The sequence below is a fragment of the Primulina huaijiensis genome, chromosome 18 (genome assembly GCF_012295235.1).
Source record: "Primulina huaijiensis isolate GDHJ02 chromosome 18, ASM1229523v2, whole genome shotgun sequence".
NCBI lineage: Eukaryota > Viridiplantae > Streptophyta > Magnoliopsida > Lamiales > Gesneriaceae > Primulina > Primulina huaijiensis.
Genome location: NC_133323.1, coordinates 6,312,062 through 6,337,581, shown reverse-complemented (window position 1 = coordinate 6,337,581; position 25,520 = coordinate 6,312,062). Strand labels below are relative to the sequence as shown.

Sequence of the window (25,520 nt, the reverse complement as noted above, 5' to 3'; positions counted from 1 at the left end):
CAGTGATTTTTGAGCATGTCTCTTTAATTTTACATTCCGAACTTTTTTCTATGAAAAATTACTCTCTTATTATAAGTTCTGTGATCTAAATGAAGCTTTACTAATTTGGAGACTATTGTGAAGTTATTAACAGTTATTGATTTCATCCCATCCTCAGTATCTTTCCTTTCTTATGTTAGGTGATACCTCTTGCCATTGCGCATTTTGATGACACTGTATTGGTGGCATCCTGCGGTTTTCTTTTGGAGCTCTGTGGTTTATCTGCTGATATTATGCGAATAGACGTTGCTGCTTTGAGAAGAATATCTTATTTCTACAAGTCTGCCGAAAACAATCAATATAAACAATTATCACCGAAGGTTTCTGTTTTTTATCCAACGTCTCTTGAGATTGATTTAACAGAAACTCTTGCGCGTGCGTTAGCTGATGATTATCTACGTGAGTGTTCTAGTAACATTACCCAGAAAGGTGACACAAACTATAGCACTTGCAATCAACCATCACGAGCACTCCTGCTTGTTCTGCAGCATTTGGAAAGAGCTAGTCTTATGTTGGCAACCATGGGTATGACCTGTGGGTCTTGGTTGTCCAGTGGAAATGGAGATGGAGCTGATCTAAGGTCTCAGCAGAAGGCTTCAAGCCAACTCTGGAAATTGGTTATTGTGTTTTGTCGGATGCATAATATTCCATTGAGCACCAAATACCTTGCTGTATTAGCAAGAGATAATGATTGGGTACACTTTTTTCTTTTTGTTCTCTTTTTTTAATGCATGAGTACAGATTTTTGAAGTCTGAGAGGAATTTGTGTTTGTCCCGCTTGCCAAATTAGGTTGGGTTTTTGTCAGAAGCTCAAGTTGGAAAATATCCCTTTGAAGCAGTAATCCAAGTGGTAAGCTTCAAACTCTTTCCAAAATGAGTCATAAAATTTTTTTTACCTGACGGTGGAGTACTTATTTTTTTGTTTTTAATTGATAACACTGACTTCCATTTCATATTTATGTTGTCTGCCTCGTCTCAGGCGTCGAAGGAGTTCAGTGACCCCCGATTAAAGATTCACCTATTAACAGTATTGAAGAGCATGCAGTCTAGGAAAAAACTTACTTCTTTATCAAAACTGGATTCCGCAGGAAGGAGTGATACTTTCTTGTCAGATGAAAACCTTTACATACCTGTTGAATTATTTGGAATTATTGCAGAATGTGAAAAACAGGAAAAACCTGGGGATGCCCTTCTCCTGAAAGCAAAGAACTTGAGCTGGTCAATTTTGGCTATGATTGCATCTTGCTTTCCTGATGTTTCTCCATTGTCATGCCTAATAGTCTGGCTGGAAATAACTGCAGCAAGGTTCTGATTACCTTCCTTAATCATCATCATATTAATGAGAACTACTTATTCTTTTCAAGCTTTTTGCAAAAACTGGCCATTGTATGTCAAGCATATTTTTTTGTGATTTTCCCTCTAAAACTACAGTTCTATGCCAAACATTTCGTTTTCTTTCTTTTCCATTTTTTTTGGAATTAGAGGAAGAGTAAAATGGCAGTTTCCATCTTAGCAGGGAGACTTCAGCTATCAAAGTGAATGATATTGCCTCCCAAATCGCAAAAAATGTTGGAGCTGCGGTGGAGACTACAAATTCCCTTCCGGCTAATTCTAGAACTGTAACCTTTCATTATAATCGAAGAAACTCAAAACGCAGGCGTCTTGTGGAACCCATTCCAGTGAGTTCTTTGTCTTTGGAGGCATCTACAGTTGCTGAAGGTTTTGGTATGATCAACGATCAAAGTATTGTTGGTGAAGCAGAAACAGATAAACTGACTGATGGAGATACCAATTTTTCAAAGGACTCTGATGGTGTGGCAATATCCTTGTCCAGAATGGTAGCTGTGCTCTGCGAACAGCATCTGTTCCTTCCCTTGCTTCAAGCTTTTGAAATCTTTCTTCCGTCATGTTCTCTTTTACCTTTTATCCGTGCCCTTCAGGTTGTTTGCTACTCTTTACGGTGCGTTACAATCAATGAACAATTTGGATGATAGAATTGTGCCTGTTGAGAAAAACAGTGTTGCTCATATTTGTTGTAACAATTTCTTGCTTGCTAATAATTGCCATGTTTGCTTTTTAAAAGGTAAGTTTGAATTTGCTTTAACTACCTGATCATTATCTGCTATTCCATATGAAAATTTCTTAATTGCAACCGGTATTAGTTTCACCCTTTCCATTATGAGAGTCAATGGTTGATGCATTGTCTTGCCTAGCCTGTGATGTTATCAAACACTGAACCCTACTTGAAATTCAGTCATACGAGGCATAGCATTTCTTTCCGTAACCAGGTTTGAGAATAAGTTATTTGAAACAATTTTCTTTTATTCTTGTTTTTTTGGGTCTTCAGTTAGTCGTTATTTTCATGTGTTCGTCTGTACTGTTGAAGGTTAAATATTAATATGTCACGTGAATTGAGGAGAGGATGATAGGCTTAATTTCGGCTACCAGGCTGAGAAAGATATCGAAGATAAAAATTCGAAAACCCTTGTGTGTTTTTTTTGTCTGCTAAAGTTATTTTCTTTGGGTGATTTTAATTTTTCCAATTTATTTTTTCCTCATTTTTTTGATGGAGCAAAGTTTGTTAGTCCCTTGTATCATTTTAATTTGTTGACATCACTAATGGATTCTTTTCTCGATTAACTAGATTCCTTTCTCTTTCCAGGCCTTCTCGCAATTGCGTGTTGCGGAAGCTTCAGCACATCTTGGATCCTTTTCTACGAGAATTAAGGAAGAATCTCCTCATATACAACAATATCGTGAAAAAGAAGGGACAAGTGGAATTTCATGGATAAGTTCTACTGCTGCCAAAGCTGCTGATGCAATACTTTCGAGATGTTCATCTCCATATGAAAAGAGATGCTTGCTCCAGCTCCTTTCCGCTACAGACTTTAGTGATGGAGGATATGCTGCAACACGTTATGGAAGACTATACTGGAAAATTAATATGGCTGAACCTTCTCTGCGAAGTGATGATTTTCCATTATTGGGAAATGAAACACTAGACGATGCTTCACTTTTAGAAGCTTTAGAAAAGAATGGGTATTGGGAACAGGCACGCAGTTGGGCCAAACAGTTGGAGGCCAGTGGTGAATCACGTTGGAAATCTGCTGTCAATCATGTTACTGAGATGCAGGTAAATTATCTCCGATCTTCTATCTTCCGTAATTATTTGCCAAAATATCTTTAAATGTTTGTCATCCCTTTCATATTTAGAGGTGTTGTCTTTTTATTTATGCCACCATGAAAGTGTGTGGTGCTTTTGGAACCTGCACCATCAGTTTTTATTTACTTCATATATTCATTACATTAGGATTTTTATTTCCGAATGCTTGCTAAATCTTTTATAGCGCTCTCCTGTTATGTTTCAACTGAAGATATGATCATTTGTTTTGTTGAAAGATGGTCTAATCATGTGTAGATACTTCTTTTTTAGATTATAATGTAACAACCTTCAAAAGAATTGATGACGAATAGATAGTTTCCCTACCCTCGTACACAGGAACATAATATGCATTAGTGTGGAAAAGATTTTCAATGTATTACCCAAAGAGATGATGTTTGCACAAGCTTCATATGATTTTTGTTAACTGCATATATGCAGCATGTTCATGATGTTAGAGAACTGAGAGTAAGGCAGCATCCGGGCATGACTATGGCCCTCGAAGACTGGTTAAGAACCATTTATAATTTACATCTAAAAAAAATGGCAACACCGAGAGTTTTCACAAGAATATACCAAACAAATAGAAGATACCAAAACTGTTCTGCTAATTTTTCATGAAACAACCAATTACAGTAAAGAGCATTACTTCTCCTAAATCAGGTACCTATTTGGGAAAAAGAACAACCATGGCTCAAAAGTGAGAATTAGGTGCAATTAGGAAAATCATGCTTAAGTTGATAAATTGTTTTAGATGAGCTGTCGTACATATATTTCATCTGGAGTCAAATCAATCATTGTGTTAAGGAAGAATTCAACTTGTAACAACCCTAGAGAGAGAATTTTTTGAAAAATGCTCTCTCCCTCTTTGAACCTTCCACCGCTCGGGTCCTTCCATCGCCATTTTAGTAACTTCATCATCTGAGCCTCGTCGATTGTATCTTTCCTCGTCTCCGACGCCGGTCAACGGCCGTCGGCGGCTATTACCCTTACACTTCTCCTCACCACTCTCGATTCAGTTTTCTATTCGAGCTCTATTCGTTATTTCTGATGTCAGCCAGCTATCCTAATACCTAAATATCTCTCGCACCTTATCTGATTATCTATCCCAATCACCGGCCGTTAACACAATCATCTGGAAAACCTCCAACTCGCCCCGACGCCGATTAGTCAGATAGAGCCGTGTTGAGTGGTTCATTGCTGATTCAAACCCTATTCAAAGGCGCTATTGGAAAAGGTTCGACGAATGTATCCCAGGAACCGCAAGAACTTTTGGCATGCGCCAACGGATATCAGGACAGAAAACCGAGATGAAGTGATTAGGATCGAACACAAAATCTTCACGCTGAGACTGGGACATGGAGGTAGGTCTATATGGTGGTCCGAAAGAACAAGGAATTCGTGCTACATGCTGGACTTCGGGCGTGAGGAGGCCCACTGGATACATCTTAGAATCTTAGACTCCATTAACATTTCACCGTCTGAGTCGCCATTCTTTAGATACAGAGGACGAAATGCGGTGTTCACGGTACAGATATTCTCTAACAAGCGTGGTAGGTTTCTGGAATTGTCCAAATACAGTCAACAAGGCAGGAAGCAAACAACTATTGTGACCAGCGGTTTTAAATCTGTGGGCTGGAGAAATATAGCTAATATCTTGGGAAAGTTGAGATTGGGGTATAATCAGAGGGGTATTATACAAGATGATCATGGTTCAAACCAAAGGATTTTCATCAGTGACAAGTATGAAGGTAGGCTGGTTCAGAGGGATCAAAGGAGAGGGGGGATGATATCTTTTCACGATAGAGGTAAATCAATCACCGGAAGGAAGTGGGAAGAAGCTTTTATAGTTACCAAAAAAAGGGTGAGCATTTCATGGGAATCCATTTAAGACGCTCTTGGGAAATCAACAAAAACGCAAACAATTCTATTTCCGTTTGAAGCAAACAGAGCAGTGTGGTGGCCTTCAAATGCAGCTGATTTCTCTTTTTACCTGAAGTTGAAACGAGGATTCTTTGATAACGGGATTTCGTTGGAATTTGAGGGATGGAGGAAAGATTCTAACAAGGCATATATTGTTGAAAATTGCTGCAATAGCTGGATTAGCATATATGGGCTACCCTGGAATCTATGGAGGCCGGATATTTTTAAGATTATAGGGGATCATTGCGGAGGTCTGATGGAAATCAGCGCTGAAACTTTATCAACTAGTGACCTTGGTGCAGCTAAAATCAAGGTTAAAGGCACTGAAGGAGGGTTCATCCAAAGCAGATTGCAAATTCCACTTGAAGGTGAAATGACAGAGATAAGTATAAGGGCAGAAACCTTTGACCCTAAAACCAGCAGTACGAAAAGCAAACTTACGCTCAAGTTGTGGTGAACGGCAAGAGAACTTTGGCGGGGTGGGGTAACAACAATATTCGCAAGATGCAAACTCTTGAGGAGGGGTTCAAAGGAGGGCACAGACTAGGTAATCAGGAGAAGAAAGGTTTACTAGCCCATGCATTAGACAACGAATTAATGGAGAAGCACCCTGGCACGGCTATTAACTCAAATCAGAAGGATGAAATGCTTGGTCCTACTGTTCGGGAGGAAAAACAAAAAGCATCAGCTAGTAAGAGTGTTGATTCGTCATCAAGTGCTGTTAGAAAGGTGATCAAAATCCTTTCGAGAGTCGTCCCTAAAGAACACATAAGATTTCAGAGTTCACAAATCAATTCAATGAAGCGACGCCGACGAAGGGGATGCATAGTGAAGAGGGTGTTGTAGACACTAAAAGATCATTGCATACTTATGGGAAAACTTATCACAGAAGATCTAAGAGAGGTGTTGTTGAGAATAAGGACCAACTTAGTACCGAGGGAATCAACCTCCAAGGTATAAACAACCCTAAGAAGCTTATCTGCGAACTTGATGGCAGCATTGGCGTTGATTTTGATGGCTCACAAGAGGATTTGTTGGAGGACGAGATGGTATCCTCAGAAACGGATAGTCAGGTCTCAATTCGATCGGAGCAGTCTGCTACAATAGAGGAAGATTTTGAGGATTTGGCAGGGCTGTTCTCACCACTGAAAAAACATGTTGACTCCAACATTCATCAAAAAGCGGTAAACACGAGTTCTAACGTGGGACAGGTATTATCTGGACTTCACTCATCCTTTTTCAATCACTCACTCATGCTTCATTCTATTTTACCAGTTTCTTTTTCGGCTTTGGGGTTGGCTAGTGGTCTTTTAGGAGGGGGGATGGAGAAGGTCGATGAAAAGCCGGGAATCGAGAAAGAAAATTTCAATGGGGCTGCGATGGCTCATAGAATTAAAGCTGGTTCTAGAAAAGATGAGGTACCTACAATTGGACTTCGTGGGGAAGGGGATAGGAAGTCGAACGGTACTTTGAGTAGAGAACTTCACAGATTACAGTGTGGTATCAATTATGAGAGAGGATCGACCTCCAAGGGAACCAGCGTTTCATTATGAAAATCCTATCCTGGAATATACGAGATGAAGGGGCAGCAGCTAGGAGAGAATTAATCAGGAATGTCCTACGCACCGAAAAACCGGAAATTGTTGTGCTATTGGAAACAAAAAGAGATAGGGTGGACAAGAAATTTGTGGCAAGTATCTGGAAATCGAGATTTGTTGAATGGGTTTGTCTACCGTCAGTGGGAAGAGGGGGGGTATACTGGTGATGTGGGATCCTAGAGTGGTGGCAGTGGGTGACAATTTGATAGGAGAGTTTTCGGTGTCCATCGAAATTCGCGGGAATGAGGAAGTCAAATGGTAGTTCTCGGCAATCTATGGCCCGGTAAAGCCAAGAGAGAGGCAAAATTTTTGGGATGAACTAGCTGGTTTGAACTCGATATGTGGTGATAAGTGGTGTTTGAGAGGAGACTTTAATGTGGTCAGAAACACATGTGAAAAATTGAACAGTCCTTCCATAACCACGAGCATGAGATGCTTTGATAGTTTGATAGAGAAATTACAAATTCTAGATCCCCCACTTTTGAATGCTAAGTACACGTGGTCGAATTTTAGGGCATATCCAATTTGTTGTCGATTAGACAGATTCCTCATTACTAAGGGCTGGAAAGAAATATTCCCAAATTACAGACAAAGGGTTCTGCCAAGAACCACTTCTGATCATTGTCCAGTCATGTTCGACATAAATAAATTCCGTTGGGGTCCGGCTCCTTTTAGGTTTGAAAACGTTTGGTTGACACATTCTCAGTTCAAAGATTTAGTTAAGAATTGGTGGAATAATGGGACCATTCAAGGTTGGGAAGGGTACAAGTTCATGAAAAAATTGAAAAGGATGAAAGTTGAAGTGTCCAAATGGAACAAAGAGGTTTTCGGTGATGTGGGAAATAGAATTAAGGAGTTGAGCAGTGGTATTCAAAGGTTGGATGAATTAGAAGGGTCGGGGAGGTGGTCTGACTCTCTGAAAGAGGAAAGGGAACATTTAAGAGGCGAGTTGGAATCATTCATGCTCAGAAAATCGCAAATGCAGTGTCAAAAAGCCAAATTGAATTGGATGACGGCAGGGGATAAAAACACGAAATTTTTTCATTCTTCGTTGACAAATAGAAGAAACAAAGCGCTGATTGAAATAGTGGATTTGGAGAACGGTTCGAGGGTCACTGACGAAAGAGTGATTGAAGAGGAAATATTAGGATTCTACCGGAGATTGTATACGAAAACGGAAGGGGAGATGGGAGATTTCGAAGGAGAGGCAGATGAATTTCGAGGCTTGGATTGGTGTGAGATAGATAGGATTCAATCGGAAAATTTGGAATCACCTTTTACCGAGGAAGAGATTAAAAAGGCGGTGTTTGACAGTGATGGGTCTAAGGCCCCGGGGCCGGATGGTTTCACGATGGACTTCTTTCAACATAATTGGGACACGGTCAAAGAGGACGTACTTAGGACGTTCGCAGAATTTTTCGATAGTGGAATTGTTAATGGCTTAACAAATGAAATGTATATCTGCCTCATTCCGAAAAAACAAGATGCTATGAGGATAAAGGACTTCAGACCAATTAGCTTCATAACGAGTTTGTACAAAATTTTGGCTAAGGTCTTGACAAACAGATTGAAAAGCGTCATTAGTTCCACGGTTGCGGAGAATCAATGTGCCTTTATTAAAGGTAGACAAATTTTGGACTGCTGCCTCATCGCTAATGAGGTGGTGGAATTTTATCGAATAAATAAGAAGAGAGGTTGGGTGTTCAAAGTTGATTTGGAAAAGACATACAATAACGTCGAATGGAGATTTCTTGATTGGGTATTACAGAAGAAAGGTTTTGGCAATAGGTGGAGGAAGTGGATCAAGGGGTGCGTTTCTAATGTCTCCTACTCGATCTTTATCAACGGAAGGCCACGAGGAAAAATTAAAGGACAGAGAGGACTTAGACAAGGGGATCCGCTTTCTCCATTCCTTTTTCCCGCTTTCTCCATTCCTTTTCAATTTGGTAGTCGATGTTTTGGGAAGGATGGTTGATAAGGCTAAGGAAGACAGCAAGATTAGAGGACTCGAGGTAGGTAGACAAAAAGAACAAATATCTCACCTACAATTTGCAGATGACACATTATTTTTCGCACAATCAAAACATCATTTGTTAGAGATAGTGGAGCTACTTAAGAGGTTCGGATTGCTCTCGGGTCTTAACATGAATTTGGAAAAAAGTACGCTGGTGGGCCTGCATATGTCTGACGAGGAGACAGATGGATTGGCAATGACAATCGGGTGCAAGAAAGGGAAGTTCCCAATTAAATATTTAGGGGTTCCCTTGGGAGGTAACCCTTTGACTATGGAGTTTTGGGAACCGGTTTTATCCAATATGGCAAAAAAGTTAGCTAGCTGGAAAAAATCATTTTTATCAAGGGGGGTCGACTAACGTTGATTAAGGCTGTTTTGAGTGCCATTCCATCTTACTTTATGGCCATTTTCAAGGTGTTGAACAAGGTGGGAATAATTATGGAAAAATTGATGAGGAATTTCTTTTGGGATGGGGCGATGGTGAGAAGCATTGTCATGTAGTAGGATGGGATCAAGTGTGCAAACCTAAGGACAGAGGGGGCCTGGGATTGGGAAGCATTCGTTTAAGAAATATGACGCTTCTTGGTAAATGGTGGTGGAGAGGTTCAGTGGATAGGGAGAATATGTGGAAGAAAGTTATTGCCAGTATATATGGTACTGAAGATAATGGGTGGGATTTGGGGTTGGCGGGGAATACGACCTTCAGAAGTCCGTGGAAATGTATTTCTCGATCGTTCCCGGCTTTTCATCAGTTGGTTAGGGGGGTGCTTAAAAAAAGTAATTTTATTCGGTTTTGGGAGGATGAGTGGGTGGGGGGGTTCCGTTCAAACTTCGTTTTCCGTCCTTATTTGAGATCTGCACTTTAAAGAACAAACCAATCATAAGCTTTGTTGATGTACTCTGTAGCAGTGGAAACTTCCCTATTCATTGGGATGTCCGGTTTAGAAGGAATTTTTCGGAGAGAGAAGAAAGTGAGTTAACTAGTCTTTTAGGGGTTCTACAGAGTGTTCGATTGGAGTGGGGTGTAGAGGATCATAGAATTTGGTTGGGGGATTCTTCAGGGTTGTTTTCTGTTAAATCTTTTTATAACTCTTTTTTTCCTTCCCCTATTCTTAATCCATTCTCCTACTGTTTCAATATCTGGAAAATACCTGTCCCGCCGAGGGTTCAAGTGTTTTCGTGGATTGTGGCTTTGGAGAAGCTACAGACTTGTGATGCAGTGCAAAGAAGATGGCCGGCTTGTGTACTAAGGCCACAGTGATGTTGTTTGTGTCGTAGGGATGAGGAAAGTCGGGATCATTTATTACTTCATTGCACTTTCTCATCACAAATCTGGCTACAAGCTTTCAAAGAGTTGGACTTGGTATGGTCTTTCCCGTGCAAGGTAAAGGAAATGTATATTGTGGAACCAAGCTTGCAGAAAGGGAGGAAACATATGCGGTTTTGGTTTATCAACATTCATTGCATATTATGGTCGATTTGGTTGGAAAGGAATAAAAGAATATTTGAAGAGAAGTCGGAGTCGGTCCAAGAAGTATGGGATAAGATTAAATTCAGGGTGGCGTGTTGGTCGATGTTACAGCCGGAATATCGACATCTCAGTCTCTCAGACTTATCCAAGAAGTATGGGATAAGATTAAATCCATTCTCCTATTGGAAACATTGTGTTAAGGAATAACTCAATGATCATACTAGTCATGTGGGATCCGAGAGTGGTGTTAGTCACAAATAACTTGATATGGGATTTTTCTGTGTCAATTGAAATTCGGTGGAATGATGAGTTTAGTTGGTGGTTTTCAGCCATTTATGGACCGGTGAAGCCGAGAAAAAGAGAGCTATTCTAGGATGAATTAGCAGGCTTGAGTTCTATTTGTGGTGATAATTGGTGTCTGGGAGGGGACTTTAATGTGGTCAGAAATACAGGAGAAAAGATGAATAGCCACTCAAACATCTCGAGCATGCAGTGTTTCAATACTTTGATTGGGGAATTGGAACTTTATGACCCTCCACTGTTGAACGCTAAGTACACGTGGTCAAATTTTAGGGCCGATCCGATTTGCTGCCGTTTGGACAGATATCTCATATCCGGGGGATGGAAGGTCTTATTTCCAAATTTCAGACAACTGGTGTTACCCAAAATTACTTCAGACCATTGTCCATTGTTGCTTGACACTGCTAAGTTGGTGTGGGGTCCTACTACGTTTCGATTTGAGAAATGCTTGGTTGTCACACCCCAAATTCAAAGATCTTGTTCGTTCATGGTGGAACAATGGGGTTTCTCCGGGTTGGGAAGGGTATATGTTTATGAAAAAACTAAAAAGAATTAAAGTGGAAGTTTCTAAATGGAATAAAGAGATTTTTGGAAATATTGGTGTGAGATACACGGAATTGACAAATATGATAAACCGGTTGGATGAGTTGGAGGCGGAGGGAGTTTGGTCGGATTCCCTGCATGAGCAAAGAAGATCCGTTAAGTGTGAACAATTTGCGGATGACACTTTGTTTTTGGTTCAATCAGAGAGACGTGATGGCACTAATGGAAATTCTCAAATGTTTCTGGATTCATTCTGGGTTGAAAATAAATTTGGAAAAAAGTGTACTGCTGGAGATTAACTTTCCAGATGAAGAAGTGGATGGTTTGGCGCGGAATATTGTGTGTAAAAAAGACTCTTGGCCGATTAAGTATTTAGGGGTTCCATTGGGAGGTAATCCGATGAATTATAATTTTTGGGAACCCGTACTATCCAAATTGGCAAAAAACTTTCAAGCTGGAAAAATGCTTTCCTTTCACGGGGGGCCGACTTACTTTGATACAATCGGTGTTAAGTGCTTTGCCTTCATACTTCATGTCTCTGTTTAAAGTGCCAAGACATTCATGTCTCTGTTTAATAAGCCGAAGGACAGGGGAGGATTGGGATTGGGTAATATTTGTCTGAGGAACAGAGCGCTACTTGGAAAATGGTGGTGGAGAGGTTCAGTGGAAACGGAGTCGTTGTGGAAAAAAAATATAATAAGTATTTATGGCATCCAAGAAAACGGGTGGGACGTGGGATTAGCCAGGAATTCGACTTTCAAAAGCCCTTGGAAATCTATCTCTCAGTCGTATTCGGCTTTTCATCAGTTAGTTGGGGCGGTGCTAAAAGAGGGTAATATCATTCGTTTTTGGGAGGATGTAGGGGGGGTTTCAATCGTTTAAAGATCGATTTCCGTCTCTGTTTCGGGTTTGTACCTCAGTTAATAAGCCAATTCGCAATTTCACTGATGTGGTCGTTAGTGGGGTCAATCCAATTCTTCAACGGGATGTGCGTTTTAGAAGAGAGTTAAATGAGGTCGAATTAGGTGAGTTTGCTGAACTTTTAGGAATCTTGGACACGGTGAGGTTAGAGTCGTGGTCAGGGGATATTAGAATTTGGTTCGGAGATTCTTCTGGTCTGTTTTCTGTAAAATCTTTTTATGATTCTTTTTTTCCTATTGATGCCTTTCCTTCATTCCCTTATTACGATAATATCTGGAAAGTACCTATTCCACAAAAAGTTCAGATTTTCTCGTGGATCGTGGCTTTGGGGAAACTCCCCACTTGTGATTCGGTGCAAAGAAGGTGGCCGCTATGTGTATTATGCCCGCACTGGTGCATTTTATGTCGGAATCAAGAAGAAAACCAAAATCACTTACTGTTACATTGCTCTTTCTCTAGAGGTATTTGGTCAAAAGTTCTGCAAGAAATGGGGTTCGTTTGGGCGTTTCCTAGTAGGGCAAGAGATTTGTTTGTTTTCGAGCCCGGTGGTCCAACTTACAGAAGATCGCATAGATTCTGGTTAGTGGTGATACATTGCACATTTTGGTCTATCTGGTTGGAGAGGAACAACAGAATATTCGCAGGCCGGTCAGAAACTGTGGATGAAGTATGAGAGAAAGTTAAATTCAGAGTTACAAATTGGTCGAATAGGCTGACTAAGTTTAATTATTTAACTATTTCAGACTTGGATAGGGATTGGAAATTTATATGGAGTTGAACAAATTGTATGATGTGATAGTCTATTCTCGACTGTATTAGCAGTATTGCTGCGGATTACTTATCCGCATCGATTGTAAATTATTAAATTATCAATAAAGTAAGTAGGATAGTATTGTGTTCAATCTAATTATGCGGATTACTCATCCGCTAACTTTGTAAAATTTTATCTATTAATAAATTCTAGTTTCATATAAAAAAAAATGTTTCCTATCAAAAAAAAAAGTATCAAATAGGATAAATCAGCATTCAGTGTCGAGAAATTAAGCACAGGCTGAACTATCCGTTGCTTTGATTGTTTATACTTTATAGCCAAGGGTGGTTAAACTCATTTATTTTTATTTAAATTAAAATTTAGCTAATTCATGCAGTATGGGCTTGTTGCTGCTCATGTTGCTATCTGGGAGTACTTTTGAGTCTGGACCTTGGATTATCTTCCACTCCAGTGACATGGTCGAGTTTGTGGGGTCATTCATTAACCTTCTTTTTCCTTAATCATCTAAATATTTATTATAGCTTGATGACGTATGAGGGGGGGATTTCATATTTTAGTCCTACTTGGAATTTTTGTTCTAATACTGAACGACCTGGATTTTGTTAGTCACTCAATGTAGAAACTTGAGTAATGCTAAGTGCTTATCAGTTATCATCTCAACTGTTTTTTGCATCCCTCGAACCTTTTGCATTTAGTCTTCCGCACAAGGACGAATAATGAGTACTTTACCATCACTAAAGTGCTCAGCATAATCAATTCTGCTTAATACAATGTTTTTTGTCCAAGATTGTTTAAATTTTGGACCAAATTGTGTTGCGTAGACAATGTAGCTTGCAGCCTTGAGGTTATGTCGCGATTTCTGTCAAATAATCTGTGCTTCCCTTCTTGAGTCTTATTTGTGTTGTAATGATGTGCTTCTGTTCATGTCTAGGCTGAAGCCATGGTTTCAGAGTGGAAGGAATATCTTTGGGATGTCCCAGAGGAGAGGGTTGCTTTGTGGAGCCACTGCCAGACTCTTTTTATCAGATATTCCTTTCCAGCAATGCAGGTAAAACTATTCACTAAGAAAAAGATTAGGTAACAGCAGGCATCATAAAAGTATTTTCTTGTATCTTTCATTCTGTGTTATATGCTTTTACAGGCTTTATCACTTTCAACTTTTTTTTCTTTCTTATTTTCTTCACATGTTTTGTTTTTTTTGGGATAGAAGTTGTAGTGGGGTGGTGATGAGGCAGAGTAATGGACTGACAGTGCATCTATTTTCCCAATCTGTGGTGGTAACAATTATGACATTAGCTGAGTTGTTTTATGTTTTTCAGGCTGGGCTGTTCTTCCTTAAACATGCTGAGTCAGCGGAAAAAGATATTCCGGCAAAAGAACTTCTTGAATTACTGCTGCTAACTCTACAGTGGCTGAGTGGAGTGATAACTTTATCGCACCCGTAAGATTTTTTTTTACAAGATTGTTGTTACACAAACTTGAATTCCAGTTTATGATCAAGGACTCAGAATGAATAATGTTTATTAGGTTTTATCCGATGCATCTTCTGCGTGAAATTGAGACTCGAGTGTGGCTCTTGGCTGTGGAATCAGAAGCTCAGGTGAAGAATGAGGGTGACTCTGCAGTAACCTACCCCACCTGTGAGGCTAGAACAGGCAAGGGTTCTAACTTGATAGATCGTACTGCTAGAATTATTACAAAAATGGACAATCATATAACTGCGCTGAGAAACAGAACTTCGGAGAAGAATGATCGTGAAAATAGTCAGCTACATATTAGAATTCCTCAAACTATGGACTCTAGCTTTTCAAGCATGACTGAAGGCAACACAAAAACAAAAAGAAGACCAAAAGGCTCTGGATCATCAAGAAAGCCCTTATTTGATGCGGCGGACAGAAAGTTTGACTCTGAATCTACTCCACTGAACCTCAGATGTGACTCACAGTTGGATGACGAAAACTTTAAGATAGATGCATCAATATCAAGGTGGGAGGAAAGAGTTGGACCTGCTGAGCTAGAAAGGGCAGTTCTTTCATTGCTAGATTTTGGGCAAACAAATGCTGCCAGACAACTGCAAAATAAACTGTCCCCAGACAAGGCACCAGCTGAGTTCTCACTTGTACATGCTGCTTTGAAGCTTGCTGCTCTTTCAACCCCTGGAAACAAAGTATCCATATCCACGTTGGATGATGAAACTCGTGATGTCATACAGTCATACAATCTGCAGACTGGTCATCGTGTGATTGAGCCACTGAAGGTACCAATTTGTTTCTGTAATTCTATGCACTGATGGATTTTTATGGTTATATTCAACATCATGTGAGCTATCAAGTTGTCTGTTCATGCATATCCAATGTTTATATGACAGTCTAGTTCCACTAGAACTTTAATAAAATTACTTCCATAATTCTCCCATTCAATTGGTTCCTTTTTGGTCGATTCTGTCTGCTGTATTTTCTTGCACGATTCCTTGATCTTAGAATGAATGAGCTTGTACACAGTATTGGCTGATTACCTCTGTCTGCTTTTGATAATGACCTTTTTTAAGAAAGAATCACGATTCTACTCATGCATGTAGACCTCCAGATTGATAATTCAACTGTTGATTACGTTGTTGTTTGTTATAGGTCTTGGAGAACTTAGCTGCAATTTTAATGGAAGGTAGTGGACAGGGTTTATGTAAGAGGATAATATCTGTTGTGAAGACTGCAAATGTGCTGGGGCTCTTATTTTCTGAGGCATTTGATAAACAACCAATAGAACTGCTACAATTGCTTTCTCTCAAGGCACAAGATTCTTTTGACGAAGCCAATCTTTTAGTAAGGAGTCATTCCATCCCAGCTGCTAGTATAGCTCAAATTCTTGCAGAATCCTTTCTAAAGGTGACTACAAGTCTGATGCTTGAGTGCGTGTGTGTGTGTGACCTCTCAGTTGTGCAGCAAACAATTTTGGTTGAGTCGCACTTTCCTTCTTGGTCCATATCGAGCAGTTTACCATAACCATAGTTTGATTTCGAAAGTTTTTGAGATCTTTATGATTTTTTACTTTTGTTCAATATTTTTCAGGGTCTATTGGCAGCACATCGTGGTGGGTATATGGAGTCTCAGAAGGAGGAAGGTCCTGCTCCACTTCTATGGAGGTTTTCAGACTTCTTGAAATGGGCTGAGCTTTGCCCTAGTGATTCAGAAATTGGTCATGCGTTAATGAGATTAGTTATCACCGGGCAAGAGATACCACATGCATGTGAGGTAATGTGGGTAATGTGGTTCCACTTGATGTGGATGGGTGCAGCCATAGGATCTTGCTTAAATTTTAATCAATGTGAATTGTTAAATTATTTCGTGGTATTTCAATCTCATGTCGTTGGTTAACGTTCTTGTTTAATTCATCTAAGACATCTTGATTCTCAGAAGGCCCCAGTTTCAACTTATATATGCTATTTGACTAGGTCTTTATTCACCTCTCACTTGGTTAACATATTACAGCAAATCTGAGAATTTAACTAACTTCCCTGGGTGGCTATCTCGTTGCATTTTAAGCGGCTAAATTACTTATTTGCCAAATTTTGATTTATAGGTTGAGCTGCTCATTCTCTCCCACCACTTTTACAAGTCGTCAGCATGCCTTGATGGAGTAGATGTTCTTGTGGCTCTAGCAGCAACCAGGGTGGAAGCTTATGTATGGGAGGGTGATTTCTCCTGCCTAGCTCGCTTGATCACAGGAGTTGGAAATTTCCATGCACTCGATTTTATACTCGGAATTCTGATTGAAAATGGTCAACTGGATCTCCTCCTTCAAAAGTACTCAGCAGCTGCAGATGCAAATAGTGCCACTGCTGAAGCAGTTAGAGGATTTCGAATGGCTGTTCTGATATCCCTTAAGCAAATCAACCCGAGTGATCTTGATGCATTTGCCATGGTTTGAATTTGAACACATGCAATTTCCCACCTCCAATCCCCCTTGGCTCCCCAGCAGAAAATATTAATTGTTTAATCTCCCTGGAGAAGTGATAATCCAATTCCACACCTTCAGTTTTAAAATTCTGAGAAAGATCGATTCTTTTTATATTCTCTCGTTAATTGAATCCCGTTCTCCTGTGCAGGTCTATAATCACTTTGACATGAAGCATGATACTGCAAGTCTTCTGGAGTTACGAGCTAAGCAATCTTCTCAGCAATGGTTTCTCCGTAATGACCAGGACCAAAATGAGGACCTACTTGAATCCATGTGTTATTTCATCAAGGCTGCTGAAGTTCACTCCTCTATTGATGCCGGAAACAAAACCCTCAAAGCTTGTGCTCAGGCATCTCTTGTATCCCTACAGATTAGAATGCCAGATACAAAATGGCTCGATCTTTCTGAAACTAACGCAAGGCGAATATTAGTTGAGCAGTTCAGATTTCAGGAGGCCCTAATTGTTGCTGAAGCCTATGGTCTTAACCAGCCAAGTGAATGGGCTCTGGTGCTGTGGGAACAAATGCTTAACCCAGAGCTTACCGAGCAGTTTGTGGCTGAATTTGTAGCCGTGCTGCCTCTCCAACCATCAATGCTTATCGAACTTGCAAGATTTTATCGATCTGAGATGCAAGCCAGGGGAGACCAATCCCAATTCTCAGTTTGGTTGACCGGAGGAGGCTTGCCAGCAGATTGGAAGTATCTAGCGAAATCATTTAGATGTTTGCTTAGAAGGACCAGAGATATCAGGTTAAAACTGCATTTGGCCACTACAGCCACAGGTTTTGGTGATGTAATCGAGGCATGCAACAGGGAATTGGATAAAGTACCTGATAATGCTGGACCCCTTATTCTAAGAAAGGGACACGGGGGAGCGTACCTTCCTTTGATGTAATGAACCTAGCACCAAGATAAGTCAATGGACGTGTGCATTTCGAACAGGATCCTCATCGGACAGTCATGGACGTGTGCATTTCGAACAGGATCCTCATCGGACAGTCACCGATGCCAACATACATCATGTCAATATTAGGTAAATCTATTCCAGTTTCGAGTATTTTTAAAGCACAGAGCTGTGAAAAAAAATACATGGGAGTAAATTCTGCTGAGTGAATTCTTGTTTTGAGAATTGAGGTGGGATTTTAGGGATAGTTTTATTCTTTTATTAAAATCTTCCAAACTGATGCCAGTTTGGATTGTACGATTGAAATTTTGTCCTGTATTAGGAAAACATGGTTTTGTAAAACATGTACACGCTGTACAAATGTGCGGAATATAATGTTGGTGCCGGTTTTCGGGTTTCCTCCTGTTGTATGCATATGGAGCTCACGTGATTCAGTGTTACGTGTGAAAAGTATGTTTTAGTGGAAAAATATTGAATCGAGTTGTATGAAGAAAATTTTGAAGTTCAAATTAAATTTATTCGAGTTCGATTTCAAATTCGAAATTTTAATATTTTTTGCTCGAGTTCGATTTGAAATATTTGTACATGATGGTGAGCTTTTAAAAAATAACAGTCAAAATAATTTATTTAATATACAATTATATTAAAGCTTAGTAAGTTGTATAAAATAATTTAAACTCACGTTGAGTCTAAATTTTTTTTTTTAACATGTATGAGTTTTACTGGAATTTGATAATTTTACATTTGAATCACATATTTTTCGAGATGCTTCAATTCATTACAGCCGTAGTATATTCCTTGTCCTAACCCTTCCTCTTGAAGTTGCAAAAGTAATGAAATTCGAGTTTGGCCATCTATTTCTTATAGTTTTATATTTGAGTAGAACCCTAATTTTATGGAGCTAATTTGCGATTGGCTAGGTTTGGTTTGAGTTAACTTAAATCAGAGTTTGATAATGATGCAAACTTGCGAGCTCATAACAGTGAATTTTTAGTTCTAAACGCAAAAATGACAATATAAAGTCGAAAAGAATGAATGACTGCAGTCATTATCCCAGGTCTAAAGTCACATATGTTTCCAGAAACTTGAAATAAATAAGCATTTGAGAAAATATTATCGGTGGCTCATACTTCTCAACTTTTTCATCCTACAAGCTTGGCACTTGTATGCATTTAACTAGTTCAATTTAACCCAATATCTTATCATTCTTCTTTGAATTTGGAATTTTGCTGATTCTTGGGATGCCTCTCCGCAAGCAATCGCTTCGTGCTCTCGAGAACACCAAAGAATATAGAACCTCCTATGCCTATCCACAGTACTCTCGGCCCGATTCCCTGTGATGAAACAAATTTTTACACAATTTTCTTTGCATAAACAAAGTCTTCATAATAGAGTGCCTGAATTCAGTAATGTTTTTTGGAGTTATAAATAAGACCAATGGGGGATTGAATGTATACCTTGAGTAGAGCGGGTGCGCCTTCTTCTCTTACAATTGTTTGGACACAGTCAACTATGCCTTTATACTGGTTCGTTGATCCCTGTATGGAAACATGACATTAAAGTTCACAGGCCAAAATGCTGAAATATACGTTTGATGTATGTATATATTATCACCCTTCACTGCACATACCACATGCAAAAACATTTGTGTGTGGGAGAAAAGGGTTCGGTTATACCTGAACCATCAACCTAGTCTTGATCACATCAAGAGGAGTTGTTATGGCTCCAGTCAGAGCACCTGAGATACAAATGAAATTAAATCTTGATTTAAATGAAGTTAGCAAACTCCACTTCACGTGGAGAAAAGTAAGCGTGAGAGATCATTGGATGCAATAGAAAGTCATATTACCTGCAAAAGCACCAATTATAGCATTTTCAGGATCATTCAGATCTCTCCTTGCCTAATAAGACAAAATAATAATGATGATGATGCCTATTATCATCCTAATCAGCTTAGCATCAATTAGTTAAGCATGAATACTAATACGGAGTAATGCTGGAATTTGGGAAAAAACGACATCTATTCTATACAACACATTTATTCACCATTGGCATTCATCAGGTCAATTAAACAATGACCGTCATGCAATGTTTACAAAAGGGAACTTACTGCCAATTTATAACCTATTCGAAGTTGTTCATAGATGCAGAATTGAAGCGCATCAAATGGCAAATCTCTCAGCAAAAATGATCGATATCCCTAAAACAAAAAAAAATAAAAAACAATTATCAAATGTTATTAAATATTGTTTTATGGTGCTGAGTTGCAGTAATTGAAAAGATGAACAAGATTGTTATCAACAAATTTTTATGGTTGACGACAATAAATCATTAATTTACTTCCACAGAAAGCATTCAAAAATCATAAGGTAAACAGTAACACAGTTGAGAGGGACAGGTGGAAAGAAGGTAACAATTCTTAAAGTAAATTCTCTGGCAAAAACAGCGCAGATCAGTTTTTAACAAATGATAATAAGGGAAGATAGTATACCACAAAAAGACCTTTAAAGCCTTCTTTGGAGACAATGAGCCTCACAGCTTCTGGGGCAGAACCAAATTGCCCAGTTTGCATCCGCTGCTTAACTACCTAATATGTCAAGAATAATGAATTGTACAGAAAATATACAAGCATTAACACCAAATGTAAATGCTGAGATGGAAAACATTAACAAGTAAAACAAACAGGCCGATTCCCAACACGGGGAACGATTAAAAGCAAAGACGGCGAAAGATATTTACCTCCGTAGGAACACGAACAAAGGAAGCAGCAATGCCTCCAAGGGCACCTGCAGTCTACTTACAAATCAGATATCCATATGAAGGAACAAGAAAACAAAGATTGAGAATGTTCTGCAAGATGATTCAACTCTGTTGTAAATATTAGACGCCAATACTGTTCACATTTTCCAGAAGATGTCTAAGATTTATGACACGAGAAAAACAAATTCAAAGAATAGCATTGTGCCCAATCACTACTGCTGATGTTCCAAATGATTTTTCGTTTTGGGGATGCGCTTTCTCACCACGAAAAGCATGTGATTCAGATTAACATAATTCAAAGCTGCTAAGAGTGGACAATATTTTGATCGGGGTTAAATCAAACCCAAGAGTAGGAAGAACCTTAATGAACCACAAATATGACATATCATTTGGTAAGGTGCCAAGATTGTAAGATTCCCTGGCATGAGATGTAAAAGAAAACTAATGGGTCAGTTTAGGAAATGGCGGAGACACTGTAGTTATTCCTACAAAGTAAATATCCGTTAACATGATATGTAATGAACAATTTTAGACATATTACCAACTAAACAATATAAATTTTTGTGTTGCATTTGGTTGCTTTGTTGGATAATGAAGTGTTTGAATGTATATAAGATATGATTGGCTAAATGGTAGATATGATTGGCTAAATGGTAGATTATAAGATGAGTATTCAACATGAGATTACATTTAAGTAATAATATTAACTGACCAATAGGTCATTTTTTCAGTTTTTAAGAGTGACGATTTTTAAAAAATTTAATTTAAAATTCTCCATTTTCCTAGCAGCATCATAGACATCTTCAACCCAATCGCAAAATCAAGACTCTCGTCGACGTCCACCTCCACTTCCCAATCCCATGATAACTATACAATATAGGGAGGGTGCAGAACCAGGCTACATTGATGGTCACAAGAGCTGGAATACTGCCCCAGTTAAGGGTTTCAGGTTTTGCTTGTGTCTTTGTCCTTCTGCCTCATCAACAATGTACTTCCATGTGGAGTTGATCCATTTTTTTAAGAAATTTTTGATAGTTCAGTAACAAGCTCGTCTAAACCTTGTGCCTCATCCACAATGAACTTCCACATCCATTGAATTGAAGCAATTCTCTCCAATCCATGGAGTTTGACCAATTTTAAGAATTAATTTTAGGGGGGATTCACAGTACTAACACAATATATTCTACTGTACTATAGGTAATAAACCATCTCACCTCACAAATGAGATGAGGTAAGATGATTCGTCACAAGAAAATGCAAGTTAATACCAAGTAGTAGTGATTTTGTAAAGGTGTAGACTATGTCATCTGACAACTGATAAAGAGGAATTATTCGTTACGTTCTAACAAAACCAACCAAATACACCATTTGAGTATTAAATTTATCTGATACCCAGGGGACAGGAAGCCATACATAACATAATGTCAAATTTGGCTACAGTCAAATTCTTACTCATACATATCTGCTATACAGCTCTCACATGATACATCACATGAAATTATGAGCTAGAAAAAAAAACAGGGGTACTAGACACTTAACAGCTCTTTACATGACTTAACTACAAAATGCATTTTGCAAGGAGCTAATTTGCCAAATGAGACTCGATGCACAGGAAAAAAGGCAAAGGCGATTTCAAAACACCTGGGTAATTGAGTAAGTAATAAAGGTGACAGATGAGAAACCCAAGGCATAAGAAGGTTCGATCATTCAAAATCTCTAGCTCCATGTCTTTCTGTAATGCATTTCCTTCTGTTGTTCACACCGAGGAGAATTGGCAATGATTTTAAGGCTTTCAATAAATAAAACACCATCCAAAACCTAATCAGATTATATATTTTTTTTTTGATAAGAAACATATTATATTAATTGATTGAAAAATGGTGAGTACAAGCAGCGGATTTAAGTCAATAATAAGGTGAGTAGAAATCATCTAACCAGATGAGCTACGGCACTAAGATTTTCTGGAAGGCTTCTTAGAAGTTTTTGCTTGGCGGGTTCATAGACACCAAGAAAAATAGCAGATGCCCTGTCATTAAAAAAAATTATCAATGAACTCGCTCGCCTGCTGTACAAACACTCTTCTTTGACCCAGAGACAGACAGATTAAACGTAAATTGTTTATCTCAAGTAATTGGTGGAACTTGATAGTGTTGAAACTTGAACCTGTGGAGTCAAATACTGAATATACTAAGCTAATTGATTTACAACAAATCCAAGAACACTTAAACTACTGAACAATTGTAAATAGCGGAAGCAAGCTAAAAAACTTCACTTTTTGGCAACACGTCGCAAGGGAGTAAAACAGATTTGCAGTTGGATGGTAGGTAAAGAAAGTATCACAAAAAGATCTGAACACACTGTATTTTTCTGTTGTTTCCATTTCAGGATTTACAATTACATCTTACTTCTGAACCAGTAAAAGCTGTGGACCCCAACTCTTACAGCAAAACATATAGCTGGTTTGGTTATCTATGCTTCCTGGAAAATATTTTCAGGAAATAGTTTTTGTGGAAAACATATTAAAAAAGGTGATGTATGTTTGATACTATTTCCTGGAGGAGATTTAACAATTCGAAGTTCAGGAAATGTGCAACAGATGGATTTAAACATGCACTCACGGTAAGACCCCAGCAAGATTTCCAGCCAGTCCAGAATATAATCCTTTAAGAACTATCTTTCCCCCACCATGTGCTGCCTACAAAATAAATTAAATGCTAAGAGATGTCAGAAAAATTATTCAGCGGATAATGCTTCGATAATTAACAAAAGACATCATTTTTACTTATTTTATGAGGAAGGGGAGAACCGAAGGGTGATTCTAAAATATGATGAACATTTATCCGTTTATAAGCAATTACATGCATAGAGAGCAATATTCATACAAGAAATTAAAATTGAACTTCCATGCAAGTGCACCATCAACCTCACTAACTTTCTCTTTCCCTCTCTTTTCTTTCTCGAGTGAAACACCAAACACACATCTCAGCAGTTTTGGAACAAGTGACAGACTGAACAATAGTGTCCATTAAAATACAAGGTTATAACCATAAGAATCATGACTAGCTAAGAACGCTGAAAACAAACTAATATTTAGCATTCAAACAGTTTGGACCTTATACCATGAAAGAATAACAAATGAAACTGACCTGCAGTCGTGTCTTTATCGTATCAATAGGATATAAAGCTGTTTCAACTACAACACCAGCTGTGCCACCAGCTATAATACCATCTACAAGAGTCATTTCATAAATATTAATTCAACTAATTATTGTACAATGTCGATGGAGATTCACATGGGAATCCACGCATGATGATACATGATCTTATACATTATATCTATGAATTTAGGAATTTCCCATGCAATATGCATTCAACTACCTCTAAATCCAGATTCCTTACATCAAAAATCTCGAGGACAGATTAAAACTGGAAGCAAACACAAAATATCAAAGGTATTACAATAGAAAATGCTATTAGTTGTCACCAATATATTTGTGGTTCAAAAGTAAACTTGGCATACAGCTTCAGGTAAAAGATATAACAGAAATGGAAGAATTATTTGACATATACCAAATAATGTCCGCAAAAAATCGAATGGCTTTTCTTCTCTAACATTGACAGAGGCAAAAAACCTTTCCGATTGCAACTGAAGATTTTTCATTTTCTTATTGGATGCATCTGCAAAACCGGATCACATTGTCAACAAAATACTATAAAATCCAAAATAAAAAAGAAAATAAATAATAACATGTGAATCTATTTTTTGAGGCATAATTTCGTTCTACCTTTCAATGAATCAATGACACTTTGTTCCGATTACAAATATAATTAGAAACACTAAGAAACGATTTTCCCTTTTATGGTTATTAAGGGGAAACAAAAGCAATGTCATTAAGAATCATTATACCGTCTATCATTGAAAATGATGCTTCTATTCGCATTATTTTCATTACAATCATCCACATGTAGAACAATTTCAAAGTACAGATTGTTTTTTCTCTACACGAACATGTGAACTTTTCCTCTTTACCATCCGCCATATGAATTCAAACATACGTGAGAAATGCAATGAAAAATATATCTCCTTGTAAAATTCAATAAAAATAAAAAATAAAAAATATTTCCTTGTGTAAAATTCACGGAATTTCACATTTGCTTGATTACTCTAAAAATCATGAGTGGATTTCTGAGCCGGGATAAATGAAGTATCGCAAGTCGCGACAGATTCCTATAACTTATGGCCAAATTAAAACAAGTTCTGAGCATCTTATGCAATCGAAAAGTTTCAAAATTTCAAGATATAAATTCCCATTCAAGCAGGTTAAATTGTTCAAGTTACCAGACGAAAATCCAGAAGAGCTCGTCGCATCAACAGCTAATGTAAACGGGCCCATCAACACCTAGCTATTAACATTGTCACGATTAAAAAGGAAGAACGAAATTCATGAATTCAAACACACCAAAAGCACAACTCTCACAAATATACGCTGCACACGCGCTTATACACACAATTATGAACAGAAAAATATAGTACCTAGCGAGGAGGGAGAGCGTAGAGACGTAGGAGAGGTATAGAAAGTGTAGATTCCAGTTATCCAAATGTACAGATATGGCTTTCCGTATGGTTTTTGCAATTAAAGGCTACTGCGTTAGGTTTTGAAAAAATAATATAAATAAACGAATTATATATACGAGAAATTGGCCTTCGGTCCCCAACCGTCGTTTTTTTTTGTGTTCAGTCCCTGGGTACTTTTTTAGTACCACATTTCCACATGAAGTGTACCACAATTTGTATGACATAGTACTACAATTTTGTGTGTAGGGAGTGAACCCAAAGAAATATTTTGATTGGTGATTTTTCACCAACTTCCCCTTATATATACTACTTGTTTATTGGACAATACATTTTATGTTTTTTTTTTTACAATTGTTATTTTTGGGTACGACCTATATGTCTATAAATTAATTAAATTAAATTGCATTAAGCAAATTTTGTGAGATTAGTTGGTTTAAGCACACATGAGTGAGTAATACTGAAATAGGTGACATCTTGGAAATTTTTTCGTACGTCAAGTTGTTAACATTGCGTCACTTGATTTGATTTACTTGGTGGGTCGTAAAAGAGTGAAGTCATGTCTTAATAGGTAATAATGTCTCTGTT

At 38.3% G+C, this 25,520-nt stretch overlaps 2 protein-coding genes across 4 annotated transcripts in view; one reads left to right on the top strand and one right to left on the bottom strand.

Annotated features, from left to right (window-relative positions):
* The window catches only part of LOC140964990 (uncharacterized), a 33,218-nt gene extending 15,221 nt beyond the window's left edge, over positions 1–17,997 (top strand). The window contains exons 15-26 of one of the 2 annotated variants that reach the window (XM_073425011.1): positions 180–734; positions 830–889; positions 1,019–1,344; positions 1,556–1,979; positions 2,702–3,172; positions 13,673–13,789; positions 14,061–14,182; positions 14,269–14,998; positions 15,369–15,623; positions 15,807–15,989; positions 16,318–16,659; positions 16,844–17,997. In XM_073425011.1, coding sequence (XP_073281112.1) covers positions 180–734; positions 830–889; positions 1,019–1,344; positions 1,556–1,979; positions 2,702–3,172; positions 13,673–13,789; positions 14,061–14,182; positions 14,269–14,998; positions 15,369–15,623; positions 15,807–15,989; positions 16,318–16,659; positions 16,844–17,590 — 4,332 coding nt within the window. In that variant the 3' untranslated portion in view covers positions 17,591–17,997. Of the gene's footprint in view, positions 1–179; positions 735–829; positions 890–1,018; positions 1,345–1,552; positions 1,980–2,701; positions 3,173–13,672; positions 13,790–14,060; positions 14,183–14,268; positions 14,999–15,368; positions 15,624–15,806; positions 15,990–16,317; positions 16,660–16,843 lie in introns of both variants that reach the window. The other variant, XM_073425010.1, reaches the window with a different exon arrangement.
* A 568-nt stretch (positions 17,998–18,565) lies between these two features.
* On the bottom strand, positions 18,566–25,028 carry LOC140964535 (S-adenosylmethionine carrier 1, chloroplastic/mitochondrial). 2 transcript variants are annotated; one of them, XM_073424397.1, is made up of 13 exons: positions 24,894–25,028; positions 24,699–24,763; positions 23,930–24,037; positions 23,506–23,588; positions 22,978–23,054; positions 22,295–22,385; positions 20,339–20,392; positions 20,091–20,186; positions 19,710–19,799; positions 19,449–19,500; positions 19,276–19,337; positions 19,057–19,137; positions 18,566–18,933 (listed from the first exon to the last, which is right to left on the bottom strand). In XM_073424397.1, exons 2-13 carry the CDS (start codon positions 24,751–24,753, stop codon positions 18,802–18,804), a joined length of 981 nt encoding a protein of 326 aa, XP_073280498.1. In that variant the 5' UTR covers positions 24,754–24,763; positions 24,894–25,028; the 3' UTR covers positions 18,566–18,801. The 2 variants fall into 2 exon arrangements, with proteins under 2 accessions (XP_073280498.1, XP_073280499.1); XM_073424398.1 differs by having other exon boundaries at positions 24,699–24,759; positions 24,894–25,021.
* Between the last annotated feature and the right edge of the window lie 492 nt (positions 25,029–25,520).